Genomic DNA, 16,755 nt, shown 5'->3' with positions numbered 1-16,755 from the left:
AGGGAGGGAGAGAGAGAGGAGGGAGGGAGGGGAGAGAGAGGGAGGGGAGAGAGAGAGGGAGGGAGGGAGGGGAGGGAGGGAGGAGGTAGAGAGAGAGGGGAGGGAGAGAGGGAGAGAGAGAGGAGGAGAGAGAGGAGAGAGAGAGAGAGAGGGAGGGAGGGGAGGGAGAGAGGGAGAGAGAGAGGGAGGGAGAGAGGGGAGAGAGAGAGGGAGGGAGGGAGGAGAGAGGGAGAGAGAGAGGAGAGAGGGAGGAGGGAGGGAGAGAGAGATAGGGAGGGGAGAGAGGGAGAGAGAGAGGAGAGAGAGAGAGGGAGGGAGGGAGAGGGAGGTAGGAGGGGAGGGAGGGAGGGAGGGATGGAGGGGAGGGAGGGAGGGAGAGTGAGGAGGGGGGAGGGAGAGGAGGAAGGGGGAAGGAAGAGTGAGGGAGGGAGGGAGAGGGAGGGGAAGGAGGAGTGAGGGGGAGAGAGAGAGGGAGGGAAGGAGGGGGAGAGAGGGAGGAAGGAGGGAGGGAGGGGGAAGGACGGAAGAGGGAGGGAGGAAAGAGGTAAGGGAAGAGGAGGGAGGGAAGAGGGAGGGAGGGAGGGAGGGAAGGAGGAAGGGAAGAGGGAGGGAGGGAGGGAGGGAAGGGAACAGAAGAGGGAGGGAGGGAGGGAGGGGGGGGAGGGGGAAGTGGTCCCAGTCCCTCAACGATGCAGAAAGGAGTTTCTTGACCTTTAAAGTTTGTCAATGTCTCCTCTTCAGCACCATCAGAGCTTCTATCATATCAGTGATCAGGAAATCATATCTGTAACATGACAAAAACAAAACAGCAGGAAGCATTGGAAATGGAATTCCTTCTTTCTTCTCCTCATGTACAGGGAGAGAGAGAGAGGGAGGGAGGGAGGGGAGAGAGAGGAGGGAGGGGAGGGGAGAGAGAGAGAGGGAGGGAGGGAGTGGAGAGAGAGAGAGGGAGGGGAGAGAGGTAGAGAGAGAGGGAGGGGAGAGAGGGAGAGAGCGAGGAGGGGAGAGAGGGGAGAGAGAGAGAGGGAGGGGAGAGAGGGGAGGGAGGGGAGAGAGGGGAGAGAGGGGAGAGAGAGAGTGGAGAGAGGGAGGGAGGGAGGGAGGGGAGAGAGAGAGAGGGAGGGGACATTTAAAAAAATATATATTTAGCTCGTGTCATAACATAAACTCCCACCACAGCAGTTAAGAACATCAACATTTATTTCACATGATATAAAACAGATGAGATATGAACATTTTGCATATTAACTCTAATAATAATAACACCCTCATAGTTATAATATCTGCTCTGCTCTTTCTATGGTGTACATCATTTATACAATGAAACTTTACATTTATGTACATTATATTTTAAGTCCTGGAGGAACAAAACGTCTCCTTATTGCTTATACATGTGCTATTCTCTTCTCTCTGTCCAGGACTCCACACAACCAGACAGAATCTAACACACAACTCTAATATCTTAAAACTATTTGATCTTTCTTCTATATTTTACTTTAAATATATCTCAGCCATAAAAAAAAAAATAGAGAAGCAGATCGATTCTAACCCAGGACATTCACGTGTGGTTGTCGGCAGCGACCAGATCCCGCTGACAACCAAATTGTATTTTATTTTATCCTCCCGACATAAATAAACACAACCTTAATAAAATATTTAAACTCTGTCCATCAGCAGCAATAGGGTGGTACCTTATTGAAGTATAAACCCATTGTATAGTTAGTTAATTTTATATGTTTTATATATTTATATATTAACAAATTGTTTGAACAATGAGGGACTGTGTGGTGTAAAATATGTGAAAAATTAAACGTTAGGGCCTCAGGTAAAAAACTTAAATTGGAATAAAACCAGTAAAAAAAAACTCAAGAGCATATGGCGCCCCCGTGTGGTTAAAGTAAAGCACTGCCTTAGTGTGTGTAGATTTGGTGCTTGGCCCTCTCCATAGTGTGTGACTGTGGGAAGATCTCAAATGCATACTCCTCGCGTCCTCAGGTCATCGTCTCCTTCTCAAAACCCATTGGATGAGAAAGCCAGAGGTCCCTCCCCTCTGACCTTCTCCTCCAGTGGGTTTTGAGAAGAAGACGAGGAGATAGGACGCGAGGAGTATGCATTTGAGATCTTCCCAGTGTGAGACTCCTTTAGTGCTCTTATTTACAACTGTACAGTCCTCTCCTCTTCACAGCAGTGCTCAGCTCATAGACACTCAACACTTCCTCACAGAACATGTCCAAAATAACAGACCATCATAATACCTGTAATAATAATCAATTATCCCCATTATCACTCTGGTAATCCTATCTTGTCCTCTGATATCTCTGTGTGTGAATGAGAGAGTTTGGCATCACAGTTATTGTGTAGGCAGGCAGTAAGTAGTACAAGCAGGCCTGTGGATCTACTCTTTCTGTCTGTCTGGCTACAGTCGTTTCTATACACACAGAGAGCTACTGGGCATGCTCTGTGCAGGCTGGCTGGTGCCATCTTGGCTCTGTAGGATGCCATCTTGGGTCTCCAGGCTGGCATCGCTCATGAGTCACTGCTCACCAGGGTCAACGTCTGGGCTGCAGGGATGAGTGGAAAGAGAGGGAAGAGAGGTGAAGAGACAGATGAGCATAGCAGAGGTCACAAGCCACGTCTAAAAAAAATCAGAGAAAATGTTAACACTGCTTTTTTGCTTAGACGACAAATGATGGCTGTGTTTAAATGGCTGGTGTGACACTGCCTGCTGGGAAGATCTGTGTCGATTGGAGGGGTAAATCTGAGGGCTGAGTAATGGGCCCTGAAGTTGAGGTTAGGGGGTGATAGGTAGAGATGGATAAAGGTCAAAGGTTGTAGGTAAGGACAGAGAAGTCTCTTACTGAGTGTAGTTCAGTTCAGAGAACCACCTCCTCGACACGTCTACACACACATGAAGTGGGATCCGTCAGTGAGTTGAGGAGGAGATGGAGGAGAAGGAGAGGAGGAGGACTGGGGCGGAGAGGGCATGCTTTTCACTGCAAACAACACACACAGGGCAAACCCACAACACATACGTGAGTGCTTTGACATTTATCAATTATATATATCAATCAATCAATACATAAATCATTCCATCAATCAATCATCATTAACAAAGCGATCTTCTGACTGGGTTCTCTTACCTGCCATCATGTTGTTGTTGAGTTTAGCTCCCTCTGCTGGTAGTTCATAGGATATGTCAATGTTCCTCTGCGTCTCATGCTCCGGGGCCTCCCCCTGCACCGCCTCACTCTGCTTCAAGTCATCCTCCTCAGGCTCAGGAGTCAGTGCTTCTGACACAGCAGCTGGCAAACTGGCACAGTCACATCTTCACATTCAGGCCTTATTCCAATACTTACAAAACCCATCCTTCCTTTCTACCTTTAATGAGGTAGTCACTGATCTAAATACAGTCAGATGAAGGAAGGGATGGTTTTAAAGTATTCAAACAGGGTCAAAGTTGCTATCGATCCAGAGAGACTAAGATATGTCCTGGTGAGGCCCAGCTGGTCTCACCTGTTGTGGTGAATGATGGTGTTAGGAGTGTGGGTGATTCTCCTCTCAGTCTCCCTCTCCCCCTGCTGTCGATGTTGTTCAGGGATCAGGTACTGTACATACAGGGGCATCACGCCCTGATCTGATATCACCATCATCTGGGTCTCTGACACCTGCAACACACGGACAGTGAGATAGACTGTAGTCTGGGCTGTGTTCAGGAGGTACCAAACAGGAAAATATGTTTTGAAATGCCCTACTGAACACGATCTTGGTGGTCTAATGTCAACCCCTAGCGGCTACCTCTTCGGTATTTGGGGATCTGAAAAAACCGGGTAGGTGTAAGGCACCACTCCAGTCCTTGAGTAACTCTAGCGGTACAAATTTTTTTCTAGCTCCGGACAAGCACACCTGATTCAACTTGTCAACTAATCATCAAGCCCTCCATGAGTTGAATCAGCAATGTTTGTCCGGGGCTACAACAAAAATGTGTACTGTTGGGGATCCACAATGACTGGAGTTGAGACACACTGGTATAAGGCACATGGTGATAACCAATGGTCTTAAGGAGCTTTCGCCATATTATTTTAAAACTGGGCTACTATATTAGAGGACAATAATTGATCCAACTGCATCATCATCATCATCAGATCATGAGATTCCGTGGAGCTCAGGCCAGCTCTGGGAGGCGTCTCTCTCTCTGTAGCCCAGCGTGAGTCACCACGGCTGGGCTGAGGCCCAGAGATAAACCCCTAAATCCAGCCTGGATCCTCCTCACGTCCACAGAGCCTCCATTAGCCTCCCAGATCAGATTAAAGGACATTAACACGGAGACCAGGCTGCTGCCAACACAACACAGCCATTTACACCCTAAAACCCTGAAACACTCTTAGCTCAATGTTATTGGATTCGATATACATTTGTCCTTGGACAGGGAATATGTTTCAAGTCTTTCCTTTATCTCTGAATACTCTCTTTGAAAATATTCATTTTTCAGTTAAGGAATACAGTGCTCTGTGCATCCTTTGTATGTATCTTTCTTATTCATACAGAGTTACAGTACACCATACTGACTCAGTCACCACTCCTACTAGTCATCAACATACATATCAAATGATATTGTCTGCCATACATATTCTGCTGTCTGGTGGTCTGTGTGAGTAGGGACTCTCCCGTACCTCTGTGTCCATGATGTTGCACTCCGTCTGGGGCTGTGGCTCCTCCGCACTCAGCCTGGGAACAGGGATGACATCCACCTCCTCAGCTCTGTAGCTGATCTCCTCCACTACAGTGATTTCCATCTCCAGCTCCACCAATGCAGCCTCGTCAATATCTAGCGCCTCTTCCGAAGACACTGCAGTCCTCTCTCTGACTAGTTCTTCAGCTGCAGCTCTAGCCCTCTCCAATTCTTCTGCAGCTGCTGCCACTGTGGTCCGGTCTCTCTCCAGCTCCAATTCTGCAGCCCTGTCCATCTCCAACTCCTCGTCTCCAGCCATAGCAGTCCTGGCCATCTCCTGCTCCACCACTGCAGCCACCTCAGTCATGTCTCTCTCCAGCTTTTCTATGGCAGCTCGACCCTTCTCCATTTCTTCTTCTGCAGCTGCTGCAGCCCTGTCTCTCTCCAGCTCCAGTTCTGCACCTCTGTCTCTCTCCAGCTCCACGGCTGCAGTCCTGTCCCTCTCCAGCTGCTCTGTAACTCGGTCTCTGACCTCCTCCAGGTCTTGCAGTGCTGCCTCCAGCTCCCGGGTGTCTGTGTAGACTGCCTCCTCCCGCCTGACCTGTAGCACACACAAGCCAAATGAATAACTCAGTTTTACAGTGTGTACACAACCACACTCAACTCTGTGAAACAAGGTTTATCAACACACACACACAGACAGACCCCCCTCCAGCTTTCTCTGTTGCCATGTACACATCAAGTCCTATCAAACACACACACCAAACAGAGGAGGACTTACCTGTGTAATGAAGGGGTTCTCCTTGGAGAAGGATGGAGAGCGTGAGGGGGAAACAGTGCTGCTACTTCTCTTCTTGTCCCTGAGCGTGGCCTGCTGGTGTCTCCTGATCCTCTCCAGCTGCTCCTCTACACTCATCCTGGCTCTGCCGCTCTCCCTCTCCCCCGGTCTGCACGTCTGCTCCATCGCACTGTGAGGACGGTCCTACAGGGGGAGCAGTGGAGCAGGAATCAGTCACGTTGGATTATTGTTACACCAAGTATGTTTTATCTGCCTGTCTATTGTCTATCTCCAGCGCTTGTAGTGGTCAAAATGGCAGGGAATTAATAGTAATAGCAGCACTTCCGAATCCAAAATTAGTGCTGTCCTGTCTATCAAAAAACAGTTTCTAATATGTTTTCTAGAGACAGTATATAGCTCAGTTCCCCTGCTATTCCCTAAAGTGCTGAGTCAGACTTACAGTCCTGGGGTCAGGCTTCTTGCTTTTCCTCAGGGTGACGTAGGAGGCGATAGTGCAGGACTCTGGGGGGCTCATGGGGGATTTGGTCCTGGGGGGCACGATACCCACTGGGTAGACTGGTACTCCTAATGGGACTGGGAGGGATGAGGGACTAAGTCAGTTACAAAACCATTAGAGGTGTTACATTTTTTACATTCAGTTTATAAAGTACTTAGAAACCCTTTTTAAATCATACTTATAATACTCTTTATAAGTATACCTTGTATGTGTTAACATTTGGAATTTCTAATTAATTCTTGAATTCACTGAATTACAATGGCAGCGTGACCAAACTGGACAGTGTTGACAGACAGCGACTGACCTTTAGTGGCCGCAGGCTCCTTGTCAGTGGTCAGCTCTGTTTGTAGTCTGTCCTTGTCATTGTCCTCTAAATTGTTATCATCCACCTCCTCAGCTACAGTGGTCAGCTCTGGTTCACTCTTATACAAACGGTAGTCTGGACCTTGCTGTAGAGGGACAGGGAGTCAGCATACTGAGAGGTACACACATAGGAAACACACACAGGCACGTGCACATGTGCACGCCCGCACGCACACACGCAGGTCACAAAGTGGTCACGATGGATATGACCTATGGATAGTCGAGGGAAATTTAAAAGCAGAAAACGTTTAAATGAAACCTCCAAACATTAAGAGTAGTCACACCGCAGCACAGCACAGCACTCAGACACAGTCAGAATGACTACTGGGATGGAATCACACACACTTCCATGGAAACAAGAACAAGCCAAACCGAAGAACAAACTGAAATGATAAACCAAAGGAATGAGCACGTCAAACTCAACACTCCAGGGTAAGAGGCAGGGAAAAATCGGAATGTCTACAAATGGTAAAACAAATGACAAATGGTTCAGAGCAAATGAAAATTGTCACAACGGTGAACCAAGTTGGCGATGAGAGATGAACCATGTATGGTGAGGGTAAAGGTGGAGGGTCAGGGGTCAACTTGTACAGGTCTTGTACAGAGTAGGATGAAGTTGCCCCTAGACACTGATCTAAGATCAGTTTTGTATTACCTCGCCCTAACGGTTAAGATTAGAATTGGGTGAGGGTAAACTGATCCTAGATCAGTGCTTAAGGGCAAGTAGTGATGATGAAGCACGAGGACAGGGGTGAGGGGTCAGCGTGTCTTACACTGCTGTGTGTTCCGTTCCTCTGACTGGGCTTGCTTGTGTGTGGGGGCGGACGGGCGCCCGAGAGGGAGGGAAGGGGGGGTACAGCGGGAGGGCGCTCTGTTGAGCCGTAGGACTGGGGGAGGGGCGGGCGGGGGGGCTGACGGTCACCCTCCAGGAGAGGACAGAGTGACCGGAACAAGGTCACCGGCTGCCGCATGAGGAGAGGATAGATAGAAAGTTGTTGTTGAAACACCGCTGGGACAACAGTATGCCACACCAGACCCTGCTTAGACAGATCAGCACAGCCTCCTGTGGCATTGAGTGGAGTTATCTGCCTCACATCCGTTTCACATGTAGGCTGCGGACAGCTCTAAATCAGTTCACAAAGACTCCATGCACAGATTATGACTATATACAGTATTTATCTGGTCTTGACATTTTCTGATGTTTTTCTTTATCCACACAGTAGAAGTGAGACTCACCTCGTTCTTCTGTAGGTTTGAGATGGGTTTGGAACCAAGGAAACCAGTGTCAGTGGTCCTCTGGGGTTTGTTCTTGGCCAGAGCCTCCATCACATCTTGGATCCTCCACAGCTCCTTTTGGATCTGGACATGCTGCTGGCTGGGAGGCTCTGTCTGCTCACCCAGTGACAGAAAATGATTAAAAACACTCTCCATCTTGAAATGTGTGTTTGCATGTGTGTGAGTGGTTGAGAGAGAGAGAGCGAGAGAGAGCGAGACAGAGAGAGAGAGAGTGTGTGTCTTACCTGTGGGCTGCCCAGGGCCTCTAGCTGTTCCAACAGGTTGGTTTTGGCCAGAGAGACTCCAGACTCCATTTTATCATACTCCCTCCACGACCGCTCCAACTCCTGAGGGACGAGAGGGTGTCACTTCTAGACAACCTGTGTGTGTGCACGTGTGTATGCGTGTGTGCACTGACTCACAGCATCGATCCTGGAGAGATCTTGACAGGTGCTGATCAGTGTGTGTGTGTGTTGACATCTGCATGTACTGTGTGTGTGTGTATACACATGAACTCACAGTGTTGACTCGGGACAGTTCTCTACAGGTACTGAGCAGTCCATTCTGCAGTACGTCTCTCTGCTGTATAAGGCTCTGTACGGCTGCTGGGTTTTCAGAGCTCTGCTCTATCTCCTGACTGGCAGACAGCAACGCCGTCTCCAAGGTGTGCTGCAGAGAGATAGGAGGAAGAAGAAGAAGAAGAAGAAGAAGAAGAACACAGGTCAGCACAACATCTACTGCTAACATTTGTCAGACAACTACACACAGATACACAAACAGAACCACAGGCAAAGAACCAACCACACCCATTATCATAGCATCGCCGTCATCAAAAGGGTGTACCGCCACTCCCAGGACCCTAGGGGGCAGGCTAGGGCTGCTGTCAGAGGGAGAGAGGCTTTGGGGAAGTCTCAGTTCTCAGCTGTGAGTCTGCTAGCTAGTCTATACACTGTGTACCTGTGGTACAAGCCTGGCAGAGGAGGGTTGATAGCCTTGGAGTGACCATGAGATCCATGATATATAGTGCCTTCAGAAATAATTCATACCCCTTGACTTATTCCATATTTGTTGTGTTACAGCCTGAATTCAAAATGGATAATAATAAAAAAAATGTCCGCACAACCCCATAATGACAAAGTGTTTGTTTTTTTTTTTTTCGCAAATTTGTTGAAAATGAAAATGAAATACATAAATATTTAATTTACATAAGTATTCACACCCCTGAGTCAATACTTTTTAGAAGCACCTTTGGCAGCGATTACAGCTGTGAGTCTTTCTGGGTAAGTCTCTAAGAGCTTTCCACACCTGGATTGTGATTGCAAGCATACCCATAACATGATGCAGCCATCACTATGCTTGGAAATACGTAGAGTGGTACTCAGTAATGTGTTTTATTAGATTTTTCTCAAACATAACACTTTGTATTCAGGGCAAAAAGTGAATTGCTTTGCCACATGTTTTGCAGTACAACTTGTTGCAAACCGGATGCATCTTTTGGAATATTTGTATTCTGTACAGGCTAGGCTCCCTTCTTTTCAGTCTGTCCATTAGGTTAGTATTATGGAGTAACTACAATGTTGTTGCTCAATCCTCACAGCCATTAAACTCTGTAACTCTTTTAAAGTCACCATTTGCCTCATGGTGAAATCCCTGAGCGGTTCCCTTCCTCTCCGGCAACTGAGTTATGAAGGACGTCTGTATCTTTGTAGTGACTGGGTGTATTGATACACCATCCAAAGTCTAATAATAACTTCACCATGCTCAAAGGGATATTCAATGTCTATTATTTTTACCCATCTACCAATATGTCCCCTTCTTTGCATACATTATTATTTTTCATACCCCCCGTGGGAATCTAACCCACAACCCTGACGTTGCAAACGCCATGCTCTACCAACTGAGCTACATCCCTGCCGGCCATTCCCTCCCCTCCCCTGGACGACGCTGGGCCAATTGTGCGCCGCCCCATGGGTCTCCCGGTCGCGGCCGGCTAGAGCCTGGATTCGAACCAGGATCTCTAGTGGCACAGCTAGCACTGCGATGCAGTGCCTTAGACCACTGCGCCACTCGGGAGTGGTCACTTAATTGTATGTGTGTGTTACAAAGATGAGGTAGTCAATCAAAAATCACTATTATTGCACACTATATAGTTACCTTCTCTCTGTGTAGTTGCTGTAGTTTCTCCTCCTGTGTTCTCACCACTCGGTCCTGCTCACACAGTCTGCTCAGCTTAGTCTGAAACACACAAAAACACACACAGTGGTTGGTAAGAAACACACACACACAGTGGTTGGTAAGAATTCTGCATTGAATTAGGATTTTTCCACCGAGCTGAGCAGTGTGGTATTCTATTAACTTAATTGAATCTTTCAATCTTTGTCTAGGAAGCCAACTGCTGTGTGTCTAGACTAGAGGATACGTGCAAAGGGAAAGGAATACTTTTCCCCCTACCTAGACAAGACAATAATAAAGCACTTGGTCTTACGTCTATGTCGATGTCCTCTGGCCTCTGGTGGCTGTAGGAGTTGTCTTTGTAGTCCTCAGGGCTGATCTGAAACACCAGACAGCCTTAGAGACACGCATGCTGTGTTTACACAGGCAGCCCAATTCTGATCTTCTTTTCACTAAATGGTCTATTGACCAATCTGATCAGCTCAGAAAAAGATCTGATTTTAAAAGATCTGATGTGATTGATCAAAAGACCAATTATTGGAAAACATTTCAGAATTGGGCTGCCTGAGGGAAGACAGCCATAGACAGGGTACTGCAAAACAACATGTAATACAGACCCATGACGGGGTGCTTCTCAATAGTCTACTTGTCTCCTAGTTAAAGAACTGGACTGGTGAAAGCACATTTCTAGTAGGTATCCACCATATTGCTTACAGCCGTCCCGTGTCTTCCGATCAGTGCAGATGAAGGAGATGACACAAGGAGAAGAGGCCACTAGAGTATTGAGATGCACTCATGGTCTGGTTATTCATTGTGATGTGGTTTTCATGGTAAATATCTGCGTCCTTATAAGAGTTGTCCAAGGGTCAATGAAGCTCAGAGAGAGGGGGTGAAGCGATGGAGCTCTCCATGCAATTTCATTGACCTTCTCTTCTCATGATTTATGACTTTACAACACTTCGGATACAACTTCTCAGGCCAAATTTCCATTTCATAATAAGGAGTGTCAGCCCCCTCTGCTGGGAAATCAGACTGTGTTTTCCACCTCAGTAGCATCACTGATAACAGTCCTACTGATGGAGGCTCCAGGGCTGTGAAGAAGCTATGAAGAGGACAGGAAGCTGGCATCAGGAGGTCACCAGAGACTAGTGGAGGATGCTCTTACACACACACACACACACACACACACACACACACACACACACACACACACACACACACACACACACACACACACACACACACACACACACACACACACACACACACACACACACACACACACACACACAGAGCTTTAAGAGAGGCTAGAGGGCTGCTGTAGTGGTTGGCTAGGCTGGATGTATAGTCCTCTGTGCTGGCAGCTCTGCCCTGTGCCACACTAATTACTGTCCCCTCGGTGCGCTCTTCATTACTGCTGTCCCCCGGTACACTCTGTCATGGCTGGAGCTTGACTAATGAAAACCTCTAAAAGACCTGGGCTAAATCTGGCCCTCACGGAGGCACACACATTAACGCACACAGCGCACACACACCCACACACACACACCTGGGAAAACCAGCCATCCTCACTCTCCTGACTACTTCAGTTAAGGAGCAGGCAGGTGATTTTCAACCCCAGGATGGCTAAAGAGGGGGAGGTTTAAGAGAGCAGGGCTGAAGTCAACCTTTAAAAGCCTGTAATAAAGTGATAATATAGCAGTGGAAAGGCCAGACTATGGAACCCACACACTACTCCCTCCAGGACAATTTCCCCAGCTAAAAATAAAATACCCCTGCACTCGTTGAATCAGTGTTACACTCGGGCCACCACCCAAAAAAGGAAGTGATTCTATTGAATTCATCAATAAAATGTTTTGCATTGAGCTCTTATCGTACCCACATATCGACAGACAGAAAATTATATTACAAAGCACAGAGAAGAGAGGTGCTGATTTGACAGTGATCGTACAGTACCTATCAAACATAAGATCCATCAACAACAGCATTGGTATTGCAGGAAGATGGGGTATGGCTGTAAGGTAGCATCCACCATCATACCCAACAGCAACAATACCATCAAGTTACAATGAGGTAGGATGGGCATGGCTATGTAGCATCCACCATAAGCCATGCTAACATCAGTCCAACCTTGGACTGACCAAAAAAACTAAAATGGATGAAGAGGATGTGCTGTAGTCAAAACAACACATGAAGGTACATATCAAACAATGTTGTGATCATGACACCAGGAAGAGGGGGAACCGACGACTGACTGACTGCATCCAATGTGAACAAAAGGAGGGATTGATGATGAAGGGAGGAGAGGAGTGGAGGAGAAGAGTCATTGGTTTGCCAATAAGACCTTACTTGCTGGTACAGTTGAGGCCTTGGAGCAGAGTTCTCAATCATAGTGTGAATCATGAAGATTAACGGCTCATTGTCCTTCGTCTAGTGGAGATCGAAGTTAGGTAGGGTGGAAGAGAAGGGAGGAACAATACACAACAGTACAATATAGGTGTTAGTTACTGAACACAGCAGCACAGCCTAATAAGGATCCATAGAAATAAAGAACACAGTGTTGTCATAGTGTACTAGTGATTGAGGGAGACAGGGGCTTGAGCCAACAACCCTGTGGTTATAACTACCACCTGTGCCATAAAGGCCCAGACCTCTTAGGAGAAGTCGTAGTACGTTTACAGCACATACAAGGAGGCTACAGTTGGGTCCAAAAGACAATATTACCAGTCCCTCTCAGCAGACGGAGGAGAGACATAACGTCCTGCTTTGCTTAATGTCATCGTTCATATCAACCCCGACCAATAACTACCAACTAATAGCAAAACAATTGCATGCATCAGAGCCTATGGACCAGAGGAACGAGCGCGGTGGCAAGTTAAAGTTCATTCATAACCGCTGTGAAATTGCCTGCCATTAGAGGTGAAAGCCTTTGAAATGGCAGATCAAATCATTTCACATTTGGTTAAGAGGGGTCACAATCAGACTCAGTGAAGTCACTAAGTGAGGTCCCCGTGTACACACGGTAGAGTGGTTTCTCCTGCTGAACATGACCTTTTCAGAAACAGGTACTCAATTATTTATCTATCGTGGAAACCCAGTTCTCAACTGGAGGGCCCATTCCAAAAATAAACGGCAACTTTAGACGTCTGCCCTGATTAGCTATGCCTGAGTAAGCATTAGTCAGAACGTTCGGTCGCTAGGCCTAGCTACTTTACCTGAAACCCCGGAGGTTGTTTCTATATAGTCTTAATTACATTATGATAATGACATGACTAACTTACTACAGGTACACATCATCAAGTTAAAAACACAACATGCCTTAAGGTTCCCTTCATCCTCAAAAGTTTAAGTTTGCTCTCGTGCTTTCTCAAGCGTTAATTATTTTTTATATTTTTTATAAAGAGTATTCTCCAGGGACAGTACGAACTATACAGCAAAAAACCATGTACGCTTATTAGCTTAGGGCAGCATTACCACGGCAAGGAAAGTCGTTTAAAAAGTTTTAAAGTATTATTACTATTCTTGTACTGAGCTAGCCAATATGTCTCCCGTGGGAATGCAGGTTTGCGCAGCTCCTATTCTGCAGTGTACGGTATATACTTCAGGAGGGCCGGAGAGAAAAGAGTGAAAATTAGAGAGAAAGGACAGAAAAGAGAAAAGGCTAAAAGGAGGAGGCCCTGGCATTTGAGGCGCTAATAACCCTGGGCAGAGTGAGAGCAGCTGGGTGTATGACTAACCCTGAGAAACAGAGAAACACAGACAGAGTGAGAGAGAGAGAGAGACAGAGCAACCAGAGATAGAGCCGTACTCCTCACCTGGCTGTCCAGATACATGAGGTTCCTCTGAAGGTGATGAGACAGGACCTCACTCTAACATCACAAGTCAGCAGCAGAGAGGGAGGAGAGAAGAGTTAGACAGGAGAGAAAGAGAGAAGAGGGGAGAGAGAGAGAGAGAGAGAGAGAGAGAGAGAGAGAGAGAGAGAGGGAAGCAGTAGGAAATAGAGGAAGAACTAGCACAGGCTGATAGTGAAAGATGGAGATGATAGAGGAAGTTGTTACTGTGGCTTTGGTATTAATCTGAAGCATGAACCGCCATTTACTGTTGATGACTGAACTAAATCAAACCATGCAAAACCCGAAGTTGCAAGTAGATTTGTTCACTACACATCATATCAAACTACTTACCAACACTTGCCTACTTACCAACACTAATGAGAAACCACAGCAGACAACAAGCAGGCAATCACATGATACTCATACCATGCTGTCCTATGCTTGTCAACAGTTCAAAAGATGAAATCAAGGCCAGATGAACGCAGCACACCAAAGGGTTGAAAGGAGTTCAAAACTAAACCAAAACTCAACCATACACCACTGAACCACACAGGTAGGAGCAAACACATCATATTCATTCACTAGAATGCATGGCCTGCTCATAGAGCCTTGAGCTGCATGGAGATGGCACATCAACGCCCACCCACCCACCCACCCACACACACCACCCCTGGAGATGACCAATGACATGCTGTGCATGTGCACCCTCCTGGTGCTAACCTTGGCGTTGGGCCCCTCCATGCTGAGGATCATTAGCTGAGCCACAGTGTGCTCCCGGATGCTGTTGAGCTCAGCCTGCTGGCGACGTAGTTTTATTAACAGCAGGGTCAGCTCCTCTGGCTGCACAACAGCATAAACACAGAGGAGATAACGAGACAGTCAATTCATCAAGCCGTCGATCAATTAACAAATACATTAACCACACCTCTCTTGATTTTCCGTTGGGAAATTATTTGAAATTGAGGAAAAGTTGTGACTGGTTAGGGCAGGGATTAAATAAAGCTATGTTTCTAACCAGGACTCTGACAAGTCTTTAGGCACAACCCAAGAGGCCTTTGGAAACACTTTGGAAACACTGGTTTGGGGTCTCGGCTGGGGCTGGGCTTTAGGACTTGCACCTTTAGAGAATCTGGCTGAAATAAACTGCCTTAGTCCCCTGCCTCCAAACTGAGTAACTCTCCATCAAATGGATGTGAAAAAAAATAGATAATATATTCAGTAACAGTAAAAAGCGATCATTTCAAATCACTTGACAAATATTTCTCAACAACTGCCTTCTGAAACCGCCCCACTGCGTGCATTCCACTGAAGTTGCGCAATCACAATAATATTCAGAGAGTTACAAAATCAACTGTGCAGAATATCAATCTCTCCGGCTGATTCCAGTTTACTCAATTTGAGAGGACACAGCCAGAAGGCAATTTCATTGGTGCCACTGTCTCTCTCTCCGTATCATCACAAAGACAATGTCATTATTTTAATCACATTGTGTCTGCTACTGACAGAAATAACAAATGCTTGCAATAATAGACAGCAGAGAATGTAACAAGGCACATACTCTGACAGAAATATTTTACTCATACAGGCTATCCATTGTAGCATGACAGAATGACAGTAATACATGATAGCTTGCGTGTCAAACATTGCGTGCCTCAAACATGTTTTTTTTCCTGTCACATTGAAATCATACCAATAGCATAACTATCATTCACAATGCATTGTTTTTTAGAGAAAATAGGACAGGAGAGATGAGAGGACAGGACAGGAGGACAAGAAAGCAGAGAAGAGGTGAAGGAGGTCGGGGTTAGGTGACTCACCGTCTTGCCCTGTAGTGACTGTGGGGTAATGGTCTGCACTGGGATGCCTGCTGGCATGGACCGGCGGTCAGGTGGGTAGTTATACTGAGAGAGAGAGACAGGACAGGAGGAGGACAGGATGTTCTGTTACATGTATTGATTTGAACTGGCAGACAAGTCAAATGAATGCTTTAAAATAAACCTAATAACTACTGCTCAATGCAGATCATTTCCAGTCATTTCTGTGTGCTTGAAACCCCTGGTGATTATTTTGATGTGTAAGACTGGCTTAGATGATTGTGGTCCATTCCCTGTCCATTACCTTGGTGAGGTGAGTCCTGTGCCTGCGGTCTATAGTCATAGTCTGGTCCCCTCTGAAGACGGGTGAGGACACCTCGGACCTGGTCGACCCTGGTGGGTTGTCTCTGCGGTGCTGGCCCGGAGGGGAGAAGGTGTGGTAGAGGGCCAGGGATCCATGGGAGGGGGATGTGGGGATGGAGTGGGCCACCCCCTGGTGCTCAGAGATGTTCCCCATGGTCTTGGGGCTGGGCAGGGTTCCGTAGTGGCCTGGTGGTGGTGGACCCTGCCTGGAGAAGGCCTGCCTCTGTTGCCACTCATACAGCTGCCACATGGTGTCGTCCCTCACGGAGCGCCTCTTGTCTGCATTTACAGTTTTACATTTTAGTCATTTTGCAGAGGCTCTTATCCACACCGACTTAAACTAGGTTAAAACAAACACAATATATCAGTCATTACAAGTAAAACTGTACAACCTCAAGATAGCAACTATCTGCAAAATCGGTGCCAGAAAGAAAAGAAGAAGTGTGAGTGTAAGTGCAAGAAAGACAAGTATAACAGTAATGTCTTGAACTGCGTCCCAAATGGCACCTTATCCCCTATAGCCCCTTGTCAAATGCAGTGCACTATATAGGGAATGGGGTGCCATTTGGGACAGCCAAGTACAACAGTAAAGTTGAAGACCCATCACCTGAGTTGGATGTGGGAGCCAGGGTACGGTCGTAGACAGAGCCGGCCACGCTGCAGATGCTCTCGGGTCGGGACAGCATGTTCCTGGGGAGGGTACGGTAGCCCTCAGGGTAGCGGGGAACGATCTGGGATCGGTGGCTGGGCATGTTGCGGGGCAAGGTCTGGTAGGAGGTGATGCTGGAGGACAGGGGGGAAAAGGAGGGGGAAATCAATCAATGAATCAGCTAATAAAACATGATTTTCAATAGCTTGATTTACAAATACTTTGATCAATCAATCAATCCACTCCCTATTCATATAGCATTATATAGTTCTAGAGAACAACCTGGGCCTAACCCCTAAAGAGCAATAAGAGGTACTTAGTA

General features: G+C 46.9%; 1 protein-coding gene across 10 annotated transcripts in view; it reads right to left on the bottom strand.

Moving 5' to 3' along the window:
* Positions 1-1,182: 1,182 nt before the first annotated feature.
* The window catches only part of LOC121546201 (pleckstrin homology domain-containing family A member 5-like), a 183,370-nt gene continuing 167,797 nt past the window's right edge, over positions 1,183-16,755 (bottom strand). For 3 of the 10 annotated variants that reach the window (XM_041857279.2, XM_041857284.2, XM_041857286.2), the window contains 20 exons: positions 16,392-16,567; positions 15,726-16,063; positions 15,425-15,508; positions 14,328-14,447; positions 13,590-13,643; positions 12,124-12,204; positions 10,088-10,153; positions 9,757-9,837; positions 8,122-8,271; positions 7,848-7,949; positions 7,564-7,716; positions 7,101-7,289; positions 6,269-6,413; positions 5,908-6,041; positions 5,451-5,651; positions 4,671-5,270; positions 3,514-3,665; positions 3,141-3,310; positions 2,859-2,993; positions 1,183-2,561 (listed from right to left, as the gene is read on the bottom strand). In XM_041857279.2, the coding sequence (XP_041713213.2) occupies positions 2,899-2,993; positions 3,141-3,310; positions 3,514-3,665; positions 4,671-5,270; positions 5,451-5,651; positions 5,908-6,041; positions 6,269-6,413; positions 7,101-7,289; positions 7,564-7,716; positions 7,848-7,949; positions 8,122-8,271; positions 9,757-9,837; positions 10,088-10,153; positions 12,124-12,204; positions 13,590-13,643; positions 14,328-14,447; positions 15,425-15,508; positions 15,726-16,063; positions 16,392-16,567 (3,091 nt within the window). In that variant the 3' untranslated portion in view covers positions 1,183-2,561; positions 2,859-2,898. The remainder of the gene's footprint in view (positions 2,562-2,858; positions 2,994-3,140; positions 3,311-3,513; positions 3,666-4,670; positions 5,271-5,450; positions 5,652-5,907; positions 6,042-6,268; positions 6,414-7,100; positions 7,290-7,563; positions 7,717-7,847; positions 7,950-8,121; positions 8,272-9,756; positions 9,838-10,087; positions 10,154-12,123; positions 12,205-13,589; positions 13,644-14,327; positions 14,448-15,424; positions 15,509-15,725; positions 16,064-16,391; positions 16,568-16,755) is intronic. The other 7 variants (XM_041857280.2, XM_041857285.2, XM_041857283.2 and 4 more) reach the window with 7 other exon arrangements.

Source organism: Coregonus clupeaformis, unplaced genomic scaffold, assembly GCF_020615455.1.
Source record: "Coregonus clupeaformis isolate EN_2021a unplaced genomic scaffold, ASM2061545v1 scaf0692, whole genome shotgun sequence".
Taxonomy (NCBI): Eukaryota; Metazoa; Chordata; class Actinopteri; order Salmoniformes; family Salmonidae; genus Coregonus; species Coregonus clupeaformis.
The sequence above is the reverse complement of the archived record's forward strand: the minus strand, read 5'-3'. Positions and strand labels throughout refer to the sequence as shown.